Source organism: Gopherus evgoodei, chromosome 1, assembly GCF_007399415.2.
Source record: "Gopherus evgoodei ecotype Sinaloan lineage chromosome 1, rGopEvg1_v1.p, whole genome shotgun sequence".
In the NCBI taxonomy this organism is placed as follows: Eukaryota; Metazoa; Chordata; order Testudines; family Testudinidae; genus Gopherus; species Gopherus evgoodei.
Window position 1 is genome coordinate 281,368,573 of NC_044322.1, and position 18,715 is coordinate 281,387,287.

An 18,715-nucleotide genomic window follows, 5' to 3' on the forward strand; every position below is an offset into this window, starting at 1 on the left:
GATATATTTATAGAGAGCAATCATATCTCCCCTCAGCCTTCTTTTGGTTAGGCTAAACAGGCCAAGCTCTTTCAGTCTCCTTTCATAAGACAGGTTTTCCATTCCTCGGATCATCCTAGGAGCTCTTCTCTGTACCTGTTCCAATTTCAATTCATCCTTCTTAAACATGGGAGACCAGAACTGCACACAGTATTCCAGATGAGGTCTCAGATGCTGCAATGCTTTGGGAATTCCAGAGGACCATGGAAAATGAAGTCTTCCCATCCACAAGGGTCTGAACAACTTCCCTCACCACTGCTTGAAGTCGCTTAAGCCCTTTTGGACTCACACATTTAAACTTCAACAATGCAACTTCAACCCTGCTGGAGCTTCCGAAGCCAAATGGGATTCACAAGAAGTCACAAATAAACCCCTTGTGAAAGATCCAGCGTAGAAGAGCCCTGGCTTTGATCTGCCCTCACAATGCTCATGAGCAACCCTAAACTGCATCTGCACAAACCATGGCAGTTGCGGATACTTGCTGCACAAATGGAAAATTAAAAACTCTCCAGTGTGCGATTGTGGTTACCCAGAACAGACCATGAACATGTAATGACTCCATGCCCGATTCACAGATACGAAGGAGGCATCACAGCAATACACTCTGCTACTCCAGACACAATTCTCTGACTTAACCATCTAAATATAAAATTGTATTGTTGCTCTACATCTGCAGCAGCCATACGAAGAAGAAGTGCTCAGCTGATGTCTGCAGGTAAGAGCTGGCATCACAATAGTATTTCCAGTGTTCCTCCCCACACATAATCAGATACCCTTTTTCCTGGGAGCCAGTATTGTCCACCGTGTTCATCCCTTGCTGTAAGTGCTGCCCATCATCCCCATTTTCCCCTGCATTGCAGTGGGAGAGCGAACAAGCAGGGTGTACAAATTTGTTCTCTTATTGCTTGAAGAGGCATCTCTAATAATGTGATATAGTATTTTTATATTTACTCTTAATAAAAGTAATGACAGATGAGCACACACACAGGATCAGAACAGAGTTAGGCCTTACAGCAGTTAAAAATGAATGGGAGGATGAATAATGTACGTTTTCAAAGCTATAATCAAGGTGTTGACCTCATAGCTCTGCTTAATATTCCCAGGCACTATGTCAATCTACCCCAAGGACTTTTTCAAGATGTGTTTCATTTTCAAAGTTGAGCAGAGAAACTGACAGCGTCTTTTGGTCTGTCATCGAGCACAGCTTGAAAACTGTCTGACTTGACAGGTGGCAGCAAACCTACATGTAACATACAACAAACGAGCATCAAGCTAGCACCATCCAGCATATCCTAATAGTGAGACACTAGGGGTAGACCTTCAGCTGGTGTGAGCTGGCTTATTTCCATTGAAGTCAGTGAAGCTATAAAACTTCATATCAGCTGAGGATCTGCTCCTAAACCACTGAAAACATGGCTGTCCCTATGCAAAAGGCTCTTCATTTCCTAGCAAGAACAAGGGAGGCTGTGAGAATTAGGGCACTCTCAATAATAAGTTTAGTTGCATGGGCCCAGGTCCGCCAAGGTATTTAGGCACCTAACTTCCACTGCTTTCAATGGAAGTTAGAAGCTTAAATATCTTTGAGGATCTGGGCCATGGAGTTTAGACATCAACAATATAGATGGCTTGCTAAATACTGAAGATGTATACAAACCTGAAATTGGGTCTCAAATCAGGTGCCATGGGTGATGAGCTAATTATAAATATCTAGATAGACTAGACTTGGGTAGAGGCCAGAGAATAATTTCAGTAAACTGAGTGGCACATTAATTAGTATAAAATGTACAAAAATAAAAGCCATTGTGGAGAATGACCATGTGTTAAGCTCTTTTCCTCTGCACTTGCATCTTGCCCTCTTCCTGCAAAAAAAGATATACATTTAAAAATTAAATAAAAGAAAGTCTATTAAAGTCTATTTTCCCTTCCATCCATTGTCTATCTTATCTATTTTGATTGTAAGATCTTTGAGGCTAGGATTTTCTCTTACCAAGTGTTTGTGTTAGGCACTGTACAGTTGGGGCTCTGATCTCGGCGGCGCACCTAGACACTACTGTAGGTACGTCTACACTACAAAAAAAGGACCCTTGGCAGCAAGTCAGAGTGCCTTGGTCAGCTGACACAGGCTCGCACTATAGGGCTCTTGCTTCAGGCTAAAAATAGCAGTGTAGATGTTCCTAAGCCCCATGAGTCCAAGACAGTTAACCTGAGCTCTGAGACTTGTTGCCAGTGGTCTTTTTTTTTTCTGCAGTGTAAATACACCCAGAAATACAAATTAATAAATAACAAGTGACCTGACACATACGTTACTTGTAGACAGCACTTTCTTCTTGCTCACTACAGTGAATTCTGGGACATGATAAATCACAGAGAAAGTATTTTATAAAGATTTACCAAAACAACAGCATATATGCAATCTGAAAAGAAGCACTGGAAGGTATTAATTCAGCAACAAAAGGCAATGGAAGGAAACATGCCCTAGCAACTGGCTTTGTGCATAGAAATCAATCACTCATTTATCTTACACAAGTCAACTTCTGTAACACTGTTTGCATTGTATAGCATAATGAGTGACATTACAACAGAGCTGTCAAGCTAAGAAGGGAAATAGTGTGAAAGTGAACTAGGACATAAAGACCCCAGGACAGAAAGAAAAATAATGGGAAAGGAATTTCTGGTTAAATGAACCAATGACTGTGTGAATGCTTAAAGCAGTGAGAGGAATTGAGAATTGTATTTGTGTGTTTAGCAATGCTCCATAATGATCCCAGACGGAAAAGCCTTATAGTTGCAAATGTAAGTTGAAGGAAATGAAGAAAAATGTGCTCCTTCCATCGACAATGAGTGTGAGCTAAGCTCTGCATTCAGGTGAACATGGGGCCTCTAGAGAAATCAATTGCAGGATCCGGCCATATCAGATTACCAGCTACTCATTACCAATTTTACCTCTCTAACCACTCCTAATTCCGCAGCTGCTTTCCCGTTGACTGTAGTATTATTGATGACTGTAGGCCCTGTCTGCCGTATTGTATAGTTCCTGCAAGCATCATGTTGGCACTATTGTAGGCTGGGCTTTAGGTGTTCTTGTTCCTCTTGTCATTCCCCTTTCCTTCTACTTCCCCTTCACTTGTCCTTTCCCCTCTTTCATTGGCATGCCTTACAATATTCCTTTATGAGAAAAATACATGTCTGTGTTGTGTGCTGCTAAAACAAGCTGATTTGCTGATGTTTAATTCTCTACCCGTTTCCACTGCATGAGAATCTTCATACACACGAGGAATAATGTATATGGCTTTGTTTACTGAGCTGAAAGTTGGATACATGTTTTTAGGTTAGCACAGGTGTAAGGGAGGTTGCTAGTAATTCCACTGCTATTAGAGCAGATAGATAAGGCCGGAGGCCTCAGTTTATGCACAGAACTGTACCTCACAGGAAGGACAAGTTTCTCTGCACTGCCATCCCTGATCTGAGGGATGATCCCTAAGGGTGATAAGAGCCCTTAAGCCCATTCAGCCCTTGGCCTTTCAACGAAAACTGCCAGTGGGGGCTAAGTAGTGCCAATTGTGTTGATGTTTTCGGTAAAGTAGATCACAGTCCCTGCCAAACTAGATAAAGCCCAGCAAACTCATTTCACTCCGGCCCCCAAACAGCCATCAGACGGTAACAGCTTCCAGTCTCCACTGCCCTGAGCTGGATTTGAAGAACGGATATTCTCATTTTGGAAAAGGGATAATGTGGGAGTGGTGGGAAAGTCTTCTGAAGATGCTCATTCAGGACAGCATGATAAGCCTTGAAAAAGGAGATTGTATGACAATATGCCCCTGATGCCTAAAGGAAGTTCCCCAGAAAGGATTCACTGGGAGAAAATAATAGATTTACAATATGGGACAAAGTCAGGACCCAGGAGCACAATTTGAGACTTAGAAATGGGGAGACTTCAGTGGCTATCAGGAAAGACTTGGTGTGAGATCTAGTTCACCTTGCCATATAGCTGGAGCTGATAGCGTCTGCAAATGGCAGTGGGAGTGGCACAGGTGAGTCGGGGCAGTGTGTGGTCTTATATTTCTATGATCTAAGAAAACAAGTGAGCTCAGCGGGGCCTGGTATTTCATGTTTAGTTCTGAGACACAGGCACGGCAGTTCCATTCCCCATTCTTTCTTTTCCTTTCTCCCTTTTCTCCATCCCACTTTCTGGCTCCTTTTCCCCCTCCCTCAACCTAGTACCCTGAAAAAGGGCTCTTCCTCTTGCCTGTGCAGAGCAGGGCATAGAACACTTTGTCTTTGCAGTCTCGCAGCTATTCTGTTTCTGAGCAGGTGTCATTTCTGTCTGGCTGCAAACAGCTGACCAGCATCGTGACCTCTGACTCCTTCCTCCCTGAGCTGCTGTAATGTCTTGGTGCTGCTGCAGTATAGGCCAATGCTGGGCTGTCACTACACAGGACCACGCATCACTTGTGCTAGTGGGGCTAGTTAAACTGCAACAAGCTTCCAATAAACACACGTACTGCCCTGTGATGTCACCGAACAAATCAGGCAGCAGTAGGAGTCTTTCAGTAGAAGAGAAAGCTTCCATCTCTGCTTAATCAGACAGAGAAAGCACTGCCAATGCACCTCAAGTCTGATCAACAATTCAGCCTTACCTCTGTTATTGCAGTTCTGGGCTGTCATAGGCTACTAATTCTACTTCCTGTGGTACTACCACTGCACCCCCCACCACCTTTCTGTTTGGAATTGTTCAGTTTACCACACAAGAGAACTATGTCTTAAAAAGAAAGTCAGCCACATGGGAGTCATGCATCTACTCTGCCACTTTGTCTCTATCTGAATAGAAGTTGTGCCAATTGGACCACCTCAGGAGCTGGCTCTTATGAGGTACTCTTCACCATAGCACCTGAAAGATCACAAAACAGTTCTCCTCACTACAGTGGAAAGACCCTCACACTTTCTTGTAGCCCTGATATTTTTATTCCTTAAACTAATAGGTTGAAAGCTAGAACCACTGTAATCACAATGAGTTCAAAGAACATATCTAGTGAAGTCATTTAGAGAGCTCTTCTAAACGTGACCTGTTTATCACTCTGATCACAACAGTCTCTCTTCATTATACCTGGGTTTTATGACAGCTCACACTTTCTTGATTAGAGCCATTTTCTCCACAGGTCAAGTGCCAAGTAATTCAGTGGTTGGCATTCTTGCTATATATACCATCTTAATGGACAAATATTGGGACATACAACCCATGCTGTTTATCTCTGCCCCTTCTTCCCTCATGTTGTGGCTGTATAATGTAACGTATTATAAGACACTGACATATACAACTGATTACAGAAAGGGGGTGCTATACTTTGGGTCCATGTGTCCTTTTCTTGGGGGGGTGGGTATCCATGATATCTCTTTGTTGAAGTTCAAGGGTGCTTGATCCTTCTCATTATTTGTAACTGCTGTTTTGCTCTATTGTTGTGAATTGCTGGCTGATTGTTTTGAGATGCCACTTTTTTTTTCATGGCCAATGGGCATGGGAAGAATTGCTGAACACTTAGGCTAGACTGTGGCTTTAGGCACAGCCCTGGGCAAGGTGTGGTAGCTCAGGAGTTTGTTCCCCAGGAGTATCAAGGAGGCATGTCTCAGAGACAAATACCAGCAGCAAACCGTTGACACTCCCCTACAACAGTTCAGCTGTTCTGGCTGGCGAGGAGGAGGTGTGTAGCCAAGGCTGCACTCAATCTCCACCCACTCCCTGACTGCTAGATCCAGGGAGGTGAATGCTCAGACTGCCCAGGTAGGAGAGTAAGGGCGGTTTAGTCTCCTGTGCAGGTGTGAAGTCCAAATCACAGTCTAGCCCTAAATAAGGCATCCTCATGCAGTGTGTGTTTGTAAAGGTCTGTACGCTAGCTCAACAGTGCTAGCCAGCCAAAATGTGGCATCGTGGCTGCAAAAGTCCTATGGACTCATCATGCAAAGAGCCTAATCCTGATCAGAAGACACTGTTCTTTTACCACAGTCACAGAACAGAAGTTTCCCTTAGTGGTTTCCCTTATTTCTCTCCCCCATCAAACACTTGCATCCATGGACCTTGTGGCTCCCTCTTCCCTGATAGCTGTATAAGTCACATGGGGAACTCCACTAAACATGCTCAAGGATTTCTTCGACACAAACATGGTCTAAGAGGTTAGTTACAGTCTAATTGTCAAACAGCCAAAGTCTTACATAACACTCAGCAATAGAAATATCATCAAAGTGTTACATACTCAAACAAAAAAACACAGCCACCAGATCCAAGTAGGTGTAATACATTTCTCCCACTGTGCAGCTGGACATTTCTGAGACAAACAGTATTTACATAATACCCGCTTGCCCATTCCGGGTGTGTGCCAAGGACTGGTTGTTACAGTATGTTCAAGGCCCTTTTCTGTTTAGTTTCTTTCAGGAGTACATAATAGTCCCATGTTTACATACACGTTTTTCTCCAGAATCTTTTTTTTTTATTGTGAAGCCCAGCGGCAAACAGTGCACTGAGAACTATGTGGTTATAAAAGCACAAACAAAAGAGTTTAAGGTACCATTTTACAGCAGTAATTAAAAACATATCCAGATATTAAGTCAGTTTCATCAACACACTCTGACTGCTTTCAATTGCTCCTGCAACCTAAAGCAGCCATAAATCTGGCGTAACTAGCTGGTCAAGCTGGCTTTGCAGCTGTTGTGCAATGTTGGAACAGCACAAATCAGCCAGATTGGACCAGTGAATCTAGCTCATTATCTTAATAGGAAGTAATCTGAGCAAGCTTGCTTGATTTATTAGCTTCTGTTCTATATAATTTTAAGTGTAGCTGACAAAGGGGAAAAGCCAAGTAATTAGGTGGTGTTCAACTCTCATTTAGAGCAAAAATGAAACACTGAAAGATCTTTTGAGCTTGGATATCAGTCAGACATCTGAAGAAAGACTCATTTGAAATGCCCTGAATACTGTTTTACATTTATTTTTCTATTACTGCTCTTGGTAAATTTTTATTTAAAAATAAAACACCTCTGTTTGGTCAACTCAATTAAGATACTAAAAGGCCTTTACAAATTTCATCATGTAGAAGTTAGAAGGGGGTTGCAAGCACTTTGAAAGACAGGACTAGAATTAAAAACAACTAGACAAACTGGAGAACTGGTCTGAAATCAGCAAGATTAAATTCAATAAAGAAAAGTGCAAAGTACTATACATAGGAAGGAAAAATCAAATACACAACTATAAAATGAGGAATAGCTGTCTAGGTGGTAGTACTGCTGAAAAGAATCTGAGGATTATAGTGGATCACAACTTGAATATGAGTCAACAATGTCACAAAAAGCCAATACCATTCTGGTGTGTATTAATAGGAGTGTTCTATATAAAACACAGGAGTCTTGCTGTACTAGGCACTGGCGAGGCCTCAGCTGGAGTATTGTGTCCAATTCTGTGTGCCACACTTTAGGAAAGATGTGGACAAATTGGAGAGAGTCCAGGGAGAGCAACAAAAATGATAAAAGCTTTAGAAAACCTGACCTATGAAAAAAGATGTTAAAAACTGGGTATCTTTAGTCTTGAGAAATGAGATTGAGGAGCAGTGGCGGCTCCAGGCCTCAGCACGCCAAGTGCGTGCTTGGGGCAGCAAGCCACGGGGGGCGCTCTGCCGGTCGTCGGGAAGGCGGCAGGCAGGCTACCTTCGGCACCATACCTGCAGAGGGTCCGCTGGTCCCGCGGCTCCGGTGGGGTGCCTGCGGGAGGTCCACCGGAGCCGCAGGACTGGCAACCAGTAGAGCGCCCCCCGCAGCATGCCACCATGCTTGGGGCAGCAAAGTGTCTAGAGCCGCCCCTCACGGCGAAGTGTCTAGAGCCACCCCTGCTGAGGAGGAAGCTGATAATAGTCTTCAACTCTGTTAAGGGCTGTTATAAAGAGGATGGTGATCAATTGTTCTCCATGTCCACTGAAGGTAGGACATGAAATACTGGGTTTAATCTGCATCAAGGGAGATTTAGTTTAGATATTAGGGAATCTTTCTGATCATAAGCACTCTAACAGGCTTCCAAGGGAGGTTGTGGAATCCCCATCATTGAAGATTTTTTAAGAACATGTTAGACAAACACCTGCCAGGGCTGGTCTAGTTTTATTTGGTCCTACCTCAGCATAGGGGCTGAATTTGATGATCTCTCGAGGTCTCTTCCAGCCCTACATTTCTGTTATTGTAAGTGCTCCAAAAGGTATGCGTTGGTTACAATAGCAAAGTCCTCAATGTTTTTTGATAATATGGATGATTGATGAAGTTGCTTCCCATATTAAGAGATGTGCCTGGCATACCTGCAACATCTTGCAGATCACCTTTGATTCATGGCCTGGTTACAACTGAGCACCACAAAACATTTTCAGTGTGCAGGTATTCACGAGGCTCAAAACTCATCTAACATGTATCTGACTGCAATAGCCTTTCAATAGGCCATGCTGGTATCTGAGAATAGTCACACCACAGTGGTACTCTGGCCACACCCACTTTCCCTTGGTGACACTTCTTATGTGTTTCCTATGCTAGTGGCTAGAAGAGGGGTAGTAGAGCATTGGCTTTCCATCACCTGAGGGTTCCCCTTGCGCTAGGCTTTCCAGCTGTTAGGCGCCACTGGAGCGGTGCAAAGCAGCTTGAAGGGCTGCAGATCTGGCCCTAAGTGTGTACCCATGCTTATGGCTTTTATATAATGGTACATGATAAACTATGGGACTCAGAGAGTAGGCTACTAAAACTACCCTCTATATTAATATTATATCTGTTTTAGGGTTTTATACTGTCACCCATCACTATGATATCTGTGCACCTTCAACATTAAATCAATAGCAAGAGCATCCTGAGTGGATTTCACAGCATCTCTGGCTCTTCTCCCTTGCAGGATAAAAACTCTGCCTCTCTCTCGTATGTTGGAAAGATTTTTTTCAAAGAGAAAGGTTCTGGAGTGTTTTCAAAAGCCAGTCAGACTCTGGCTTCACCTAAGCTCCTCTGGAAGTTCATTCCATAGCCAGAGCCCCTCAACAAGTAGTGCTTTGAAAATCACAAGAAGAGTTTGGGATGTTATATATTTGTATATATGGTTGAAAGCGTAAGTGCAGACTATTTATCCAATGACTAGCTTCAGACTAGTGAGGCAGACACGGTGCAGGCCCTTTTCAGTTTTATCTATTATTATTTAACTATTGCAATGGTGCCCAGAACCAGGGTCAAGACTCCATTGGACTACTAGGTGCTGAACAAACACATGTAAAGACACAGTCACTGCTCCCAGAGACCTTGCAGTCTATGCTATGAATGATCCTGGTTCTGTTTTCCTTCACTAGGTCCATGGAAGGTGCATGTGTAAGCACAATACAGCAGGCCACCACTGTCAGCACTGTTCTCCACTCTACAATGACCAGCCCTGGCAGGCTGCAAATGGCAAAACTGGAGCCCCAAAAGAATGTCGATGTAAGTAACCAATTCATGAAAGTGTCTCAAGACTATCAGCATAAATGAAATTCCTTATCACACCCCTTTCTATGATATTTCAAAAAGGTAGCCAATAGCCAGATGACAGACAGCTGTTTGTGAAGTAACTTGCTGAGTAGAGAACTGACGTCAGCATCCACCTTGTGTTTAAACATTGGTAACTGCTCTATTTGCAAAGCTGCTAGCATGTAAATTCTACCAAGAACATGTTAGGTATTTGTTTGTCTTTCCTGTGGAATCAAAGCACAACCACTTGGGATGTTGGGTTCCTATTGCAGGCACAGTGCAGTTAAACAGAATGTATTGGACACTGGATGAGAAACAGAACTACAGATAAAGAGTTGGCACAGCTTTCATTTTCTGGCTTTTCAGTATAAAGTAGAATCAGCCATAACTAACAACTGTTTGTATGATACTCTATAAATTAATGAAGATGTACTTTTTTTGGTGGTGGGGTTATTTATTTATTTATTTATTTTGCCATTTTAAATGTTGGCATTTAATATCCAGTGTTAAAGATTAAGGCCAACCTTTTTTAAAGTGTCCACTAATTTGGTGTGCATGAAGTTCTGGGTGCCTAACTTGTCACTTTTAAGGCTGGATTTCAGAGTTTCTAAGCACTTATAATTCCAAATGAAGTGAACAAGACCTGTAGGCTCTCAGCAGCTCTAGAAGAATCAGCTCTGAAGTGTCTTATGTGGTGCCACTCAATAAATCCACAACTCTGGTCATTGCTACTATACACAGGGTGTTCTCCAGAAAGGCATCAGGGAGCTTCGGAATGCCCTCCTGACCCTGGTCTGAAATAGCTCAGATTTGCCATCTTTCATGTTTTGCCTGGCTTTTGAAGGAGTTAGGGTAGACTGAAATACTGGCCAGTGCGTTGATGCGGTATTATTTGTTTTTAGAGCTGCTCCTGTATAGAAGGATGAGCTGACTGCAATTTATGTTTCATTTTGAAGTATTCAATGATTGGCAGAATTCTCAGAGCTTGTGTATGTATAACCCTTGTGATTTGTACTGCAGTAGTTTATTTTTCAGTACAACGGTTCAAAGCCAAACCTTCTGCCCGTGAATCATGTTCTTCTTTCTCCCTCCCTCTTAGTCTCTCAGTTTCCCTTGTATTTATAACATTTTCTGCTGAGCTCTGGTTGGCTCATATCTCAGACAGAGATTATGGAAGACCTGCCTGACCATAATGATGACTTTCTATGAAGATTTAAGAAATCTACTGAATATACTCAGTAGCTGCCACATACTTCTCTGGACATTTCTAGCTGAGTCCCTGGCTCTGCTCTCTGCATGTGTGCAAAGACACAGATTATTTGGACATATCCATTCACCTTCCCAATGCTACTCTCTTTGTCTTTGGACTTAAATATAAGATGTTGCTTTGTATAGTATATACTTGCATTTGGGCACTCTTGTGGTGTTCCAAATTGAAAGAAAAAATAAAATAATAATTAAAGAATTTGATGAAAGTGTCATTCTCTAGAAGTAACAAATTTGTGAATGGTTTCAGAGTGGTAGCCCTGTTAATCTGTATCAGCAAAAGCAATGAGGAGTACTTGTGACACCTTAGAGACTAACAAATTTATTGAGGTATAAGCTTTCTAGGTCTAAAACCCACTTCATCATAGAACCATAGAAATGTAGGGCTGGAAGGGACCTCCAGAAGTCAAGTCCAACTCCTGTGCTGAGGCAGGACCAAGTATACCAAGACCATCCCTGACAGGTGTTTGTCCAACATAGAATCATCACAGAATCATCAAATCCTAGAATATCAGGGTTGGAAGGGACCTCAGGAGGTCATCTAGTTCAACCCCTTGCTCAAAGCAGGACCAATCCCCAACTAAATCATCCCAGCCAGGGCTTTGTCAAGCCAGGCCTTAAAAACCTCTAAGGAAGGAGATTCCACCATCTCCCTAGGCAACCCATTCCGGTGCTTGACCACCCTTCTAGTGAAAAAGTTTTTCCTAATATCCAACCTAAACCTCCCACACTGCAACTTGAGACCATTACTCAGTGGTAGCAGATGACAGAACAAGAACAGCCTAGCTCCATCCTCTTTGGAACCTCCTTCCAAGTAGTTGAAAGCAGCTATCAAATCCCCGCTCATTCTCCTCTTCTGCAGACTAAATAATCCCAGTTCCCTCAGCCTCTCCTCATATGTCATATGCTCCAGACCCCTAATCATTTTTGTTGCCCTCCTCTGGACTCTTTCCAATTTTTCCACATCCTCCTTGTAGTGTGGGGCCTAAAACTGGATGCAGTACTCAAGATGAGGCCTCAACAATGCCGAATAGAGGGGAATGATCACATCCCTCTATCTGCTGGCAATGCTCCTACTTATACAGCCCAAAATGCCGTTAGCCTTCTTGGCAACAAGGGCACACTGTTGACGCATATCCAGCTTCTCATCCACTGTAACCCACAGGTCCTTTTCTGCAGAACTGCTGCCTAGCCACTTGGTCCCTAGTGTGTAGCAGTGCATGGGATTCTTCCATCGTAAGTGCAGGACTCTGCACTTGTCCTTGTTGAACTTCAGATTTCTTTTGGCCCAATCCTCTAATTTGTCTAGGTCCCTCCGTATCCTATGACTATTCTTCAGCGTATCTACCACTCTTCCCAGTTTAGTGTCATCTGCAAACTTGCTGAGGGTGCAATCCATGCCATCCTCCAGATCATTAACGAAGATATTGAACAAAACCAGCCCGAGGATCGACCCTTGGAGCACTCCGCTTGATAACGGCTGCCAAGTAGACGTGGAGCCATTGATCACTACCTGTTGAGCCCGATGATCAAGCCAGCTTTCTGTCCACCGTATAATCCATTCATCTAGCCCATACTTCTTTAACTTACTGTCAAGAATACTTTGGGAGACCATATCAAAAGCTTTGCTAAAGTCAACGAATAACACATCTACTGTGTTCCCCTCATCCACAGAGCCACTTATCTCATCACAGAAGGCAATTAGTTAGTCAGGCATGACTTGCTGTTGGTGAATCCATGCTGACTGTTCCTGCTCACTTTCCTCTCCTCAAAGTGCTTCAAAATTGATTCCTTGAGGACCTGCTCCATGATTTTTCCAGGGACTGAGATGAGACAGACACGTTCTTAAAAACCTACAGTGATGGAATTCCACAACCTCCCTTGGAAGCCAATTCCAGAACTTACCTGTATAATTAGAAAGTTTTTCCTTATATCTAATCTAAATCTCCCTTGCTGAAAATTAAGCCCATTACTTCTTGTCCTACCTTCAGTGCACACAGAGAACAATTGATCACCATTCTCTTTATAACAGCCCTTAATAGATTTGAAGCTTGTTATCAGGTCCCCCCATCCATCTTTTTTTCTCAAGACTAATGTCACTCAGTTTTTTAAATCTTTTTTCATAGGTCAGGCTTTCTAAACCTTTTATCATTTTTGTTGATCTCCCTGATTCTCTCCAATTTGTCCACGTCTTTCCCAAAGTGTGGCACGCAGAATTGGACACAATACTCCAGCTGAGGCCTCGCCAGTGCCTAGTACAGCAAGACTCCTGTGTTTTACATAGAACACTCCTGTTAATACACCCTAGAATGGTATTGGCCTTTTATGTAACTGCATCACATTGTTGACTCTCATTCAAGTTGTGATCCACTATAATCTTCATACTCTTTTCAGCAGTATTACCACCTAGCCAGCTATTCCTCATTTTGTAGTTGTGTATTTGATTTTTCCTTCCTATGTATAGTACTTTGCACTTGTCTTTATTGAATTTAATCTTGACCAGTTCTCCAGTTTGTCTAGCTTGTTTTGAATTCTAGTCCTGTCTTCCAAAGTGCTTGCAACCCCTCCCATCTTGGTGTCATGTGCAAATTTTATAAGCAAACTCTCCACTCCATCATCCAAGCAGCGGTGAAAATAGCACGGAGGACTTACCAGTACAGGGGCCCAGCTCTGAACCCCCGAAAAGGGCGAGTCCTTGATCAGAAGGGGCGAAGCTGTGAGGTCAGACTTCCTGGCCAGCCCATCCACACTGCCCGGCCCGCGCCACCTGGGACTCCATCGGCAATTTAAAAGGGCCCAGGGCTCCAGCCACTGTATGGTAGCAGAGGTGGCCGGGAGCCCCAGGCCCTTTTAAATCACCAGGCCCTGGGGCGACCACCCCTTTTAGCCCCCCGGGTCCCTATCGGCAGGGCCGCCGATGGGGAGAGGGGAGGGCAGTGACGTTAAAGCGCTGCCATGGTAGCGCTTTAAAGTTGGCTGCATATGGGCTGGTACCGGCAGCCACTTCTTACCAGTGCTACCAGCCCATACCAGCTTACTTTCACCCCTGCATCCAAGACATTGTGAAAATATTGAATGGTACTGAACACAAGACTCACATCTGTGGGATCCAACTAGATACACCCTCCCAGTTTGACATCAAAACATTGATAACTACTCTTTGACTACAGTCTTTCAAACAGTTGTGCACTGACCTGATAGTAATTTCATCTAGACCAGGGTGGGCAAACGTTTTGGCCTGAGGGCCACATCTGGGTATGGAAATTGTATGGTGGGCCATGAATGCTCACAAAATTAACAAATCAGAGATATTCAAATAAACTTTATTTAATAAAGATACATTTTAGTGGAAATAAACATTAAACCTTACTTACTATTATAAATACCATCATAAAGTATTATAATAATTAAACCAAACTTGCCTCCTTTCCATGCCCTCGTTGATTAATTTGAACAATGCAGGTGGCAATCCCTGGCCAACTACTCTTTGTTTTATCCTCAACAATGGAGAATTAACACTACTAAAACAGCAGAGTCACCTAAGCCAACACGTAGCAGGCACGTGGGCTTGCACATTCCAGGTTCTGATGGCACGTTTGGGTTGTGCAGCTGCAGTAACGTGTGCCCTCACATAGGTCCCACCTGAACACATGGGAGCGTCGGACAGGCAGAGCAGGGAAAGCCCCCGATCCCACTCCCCAGCGGGAGTGCCGGAGCAGGGCAAGCTCCCAACCCCACTCCCCAGCAGGTGCCCCAGAGCAGGGCAAGCTCCCAACCCTGCTCCTGGGGAGCTGGATTAAAAGGTCTGAGGGGTCGGATGCGGTCCATGGGCCATAGTTTGCCCACTCCTGATCTAGACTTCATTTCCCTAGTTTGCTTATGAGAATGTCATGTGGGACTATGTCAAAAGCATTACTAAAATCGAGATATATCACATCTACTGTTTCCCCCCATCCGCTAGGCCAGTAACTCTGTCAAAGGAGAGAGTTAGGTTGGTTTGGCATGTTTTGTGATAATGTGAAAGTTCTTTATACATTTGAATTTATAAAGTTTTTATAAATGAGGCCCCTTGTTCAAACATTTGGTTTTGAGTGCTTTATTTTTTATTTGCAAGGACCTTCAGCATACATCAGAATCCATATTATTTTCTTCCATGATCATTCTGTATGTTACTCAAAACCATATCTACTGAGCCTGAACATAATCTGGTTAAATTAGAATATGTGTTAATTCTGTAAATTTAAAGAACTGTACCTAAGAAAATGAAGAAAATAAACAATATTGACAAGATGTTGGAGCACTTACATTACATTAAAACATGAATCCCTAATTCATTAGACTCAAACCACCGTAACTCACCCATGGCCCCCCAGCAGGGCCCGGGTCTCATTTACAAGATTCCTTGAACAGTTAGTTACACAGGAAATATACACTGGTATAACTGGGTACTTTTTTTAAAGACATCTGCTGGCCTGTATGTACATTTGATTTTCTTTGCTGTTTCAACTACTGCTGTATGTTCATTTTTCAGCATTTGTATTAACCTTTTATACACACCATAATCTTTCCTTTTTTAATGAGTCTTTTTGTTCCCTTTGGCTTGATCCCAGCATGTAAATGTAATGGGCATGCTGACATGTGTCATTTTGACATGGATGCATGGCTGGCCTCAGGGAATCGCAGTGGTGGAGTCTGTGATAACTGTCAACACAACACTGAAGGGCAGCATTGCCAGCGTTGCAAACCAGGCTTCTACCGAGATCTCAGAAGGCCTTTCTCTGTCCCAGATGCCTGCAAATGTAAGTCACTATCAATTAACTAATAAAATACCTACTGAAACTCAAGGGTTAAATACTAGAAGACAAAATCCTCCCATTTTTCATTCGTGCTGCTTTTACAGGGGACTGTAAGCTCTCAACAGTACATTTACTTCTTCATCTTCGGGTTTGTTTAAGGCTGTTTACAAAAAACAGTAGAGTTTGCCAGACTAAGGGTCAGCACTCTGGCTCTCCATAATTTAGTATTATTTATACACTGGAGGGGCTGACAGCTGCCTCTTCACTTAAATGAGGATTCCTGAGCTATTTTTGGAGAACAGATCTCCATATCGGCACACCTTCTGCATTAGTGTTGGCAGAAGCCCTGAAATGGATGGTTTGGCCAAAAGTGGATGGAATTAGCACAGACCGACAACCCTAATTCATCTGACTCTCAGAAGAAGGTGGATCTGAAGGGAGAAATTTCAGTGTGAGTTAACATTATTTCAGAAAGTTTGACTCTGGTGAGACTTCTGAGTTATATAGTCCATAGGGAGATCCAAATGCAAAAATCGCCCAAGAACATTCTGAGGGATTTGAGACTTGTAGAGAACTTCAGATCTACACACCACATTGAATGGATTACAATGAAAGAGAAATATAGTAAGACAAGTAAAGCTCTCAGCTACACAACTACAAACTCCACTGATTTCATGAGATTTACACTGGCATAAGAGAGCATAATCTGGTGGCGTCTCTTCATATGTGGCAGACAGAATCTGGCTCCTGTACTGCTAGTGTTGTTTAAGAAAAAATTGTATCCATCTTCTTCAGAAAGAACTACAAGAATCCCTTCTCAGAGGAGAGAAATTGTCAGTATCCTTTGAAACTGTAGAGTTGCATTGTTGTTGAATATGGCATGTGGCTCCCATTGGCTTCACTTGGAGTTGTGTGGCAACTAACCTTGTCATCTCATTGGACATTTACTTGTTCCACTGTGGCTTTCTGCTGCCCTAGCCAGCTGGCAGAGGAATCTGTTCTCCTCTGGATGTTTGATTTCACTAACTGGCTAGATGTGTGTCTATCCCAGATAATACACCTTGTGTAGTTTACCAACCTCATTCCTCTTAGAATACAGTTTATGAAAATGTATGTGACCTCAATCCTTCATTACAGAAATAAATAATATTTTGATGTTATAATATGTAGACAACACATTTCTTAAATAATTTTACTTCAAATATTTTCCTAGTGTCCCTTTGCCTACTTCCGTTACCTACTTTGCAGTCTCTAGTCTCCTCATCTGTGATATCATATATTTTTCTTCAATAATTATTGCCAGGTCATATACAAGAGTGTTTTTGTTTTGTACTCTCATCCCACTCAGAAAAAAACAGGTTAGAGACCTGGACTCAGCCCCTCACTTTCTAGGGGTCTTTTCCAACTCCCATCTTCACTAGGAAAAAAGGTGCATCCTTACCTCCTATTAACTGACACATGGCAACTATCATGAGGTAAAATCCGTGAAAGGAAAAAAGGCAATTTTCACATGTCAGCAGATCACACTAAACACCATGGGGGAACCTAGGGTTTATGTTGGCCTGATGTCATGTGTTAAAGGTACAGCTGCCATGTCTTCACTAGGATTTTACCTCATGTTTGTTACTGCACCTTTTTTCCTGGTGAAGACAAGGCCATTGAAGCCAATCTATGTTTTTACATTGACTTCAATGGGAGTTGAACTTGATTGTGGCATTGGGAGCACCTGATAAGCAGCACATTTCACCTTGGAGATGGAAGAAGTGGGTTGTATCAGTACACTGGTAGTGGTGTTTGCTTGACAAATCTAGGAACTGAACTGAAATGTTTTACAAAGAGAGTATCATTCAGTCCACCCAGGTCTAATAGTTCCAATGCAAACCTTGCCTAAGTTGGGAAGGGCCATTACTGACTGGGGTCTAGCACAGAGAAAACCTGCTTGCCAAACTAAGTATCAGTATAATTATTGGAAAGTTCCACTCCAAAATGGAGATAACGATTCAAATGAAAAAATACCAATGTATATAGAAAAAATCAAACTAACGATCAACCATCATGTCACAGAATTAATTATCTGAAAGTATCACCACTGACACTAAATCCTAAGAGACTGCTAAGATCCTGGCTAAAAAGCTTAGCAATTTTGGCAGGAAGCAGACTTGTGCAGATGATATGATTAATGGATATTTTTACTGACACAATGATGGACATAAACCCTGCTGCACAGTCACATCAGTTTCCTTCATTCAGTTCTAAATCACTGACCCATAACATTCTACTTTTCGTTTCATTTTTAAAAAGTGCAAAATGTTATATATATCCCTGACATAAAGGCTAGGATTTTGTCTACTAACAATGTCTTTTTAAAAATGTAACTAGAAAACCCATTTAAGGAACTCTCTATATTTAAGAACTCTGTGATTTTTAAATTGCTAAGATAATGTATGTTTAAAATGACCCATAAAACAGCAATTATTACAATAAGACAAAGTCTTAATAATTTACCTTTTGCATTAATAGTGTCTACCTTTGCTACTGTTATTATTTAAGACCATATTAGGGCTTGTCTACATGGGGAGATTTAGTTAATTTGGATTAATTTTCCTGAAGGTATGAATTTGAAGTGGATTAGTTAAACCACAGTAAATCCCTGTGTGTCCTGAATGCAGTTTAGTTTATTTACTTTGGATGTGAATTAAGATAAACTGAATTAAGGTCACTTTACTTCTGAATGACTCTGTTCACTCTGGGATATAATGCAGTTAACTAATCCACTTCAAATTCACACTTTAAAGCTATGTCTACACTACCACTTATGTGAGTATAATTTATGTCGCTCAAAGGTGTGAATAAGCCACCCCCCTGAGCAGCATAAATTACACCAACCTAAATGCCAGTGTAGACAGCACTATGTTCGTGGGAGACCTTCTCCCGCCAACATAGCTACCGTCGCTCATTGAGGATGGATTAATTAAATCGACAAGAGAGCTCTCTCCCATTGATTTAGAGCAGCTCCACTAGAGAGCTTAGAGTGGCACAGCTGCATCGATGCAGCTGTGCCACTGTAAGCTCTCTAGTGTAGCCATAGCCTTAGTTAATGTGGACTAATTTTCCTG

The 18,715-nt window shown here is 42.4% G+C and overlaps 1 protein-coding gene across 2 annotated transcripts in view; it reads left to right on the forward strand.

The window, feature by feature from the left end:
* NTN4 (netrin 4) overlaps nucleotides 1-18,715 on the forward strand; it is a 95,038-nt gene that overhangs the window by 53,108 nt on the left and 23,215 nt on the right. For both annotated transcript variants that reach the window (XM_030548515.1, XM_030548514.1), the window contains exons 4-5: nucleotides 9,384-9,510; nucleotides 15,414-15,602. In XM_030548515.1, coding sequence (XP_030404375.1) covers nucleotides 9,384-9,510; nucleotides 15,414-15,602 — 316 coding nt within the window. The remainder of the gene's footprint in view (nucleotides 1-9,383; nucleotides 9,511-15,413; nucleotides 15,603-18,715) is intronic.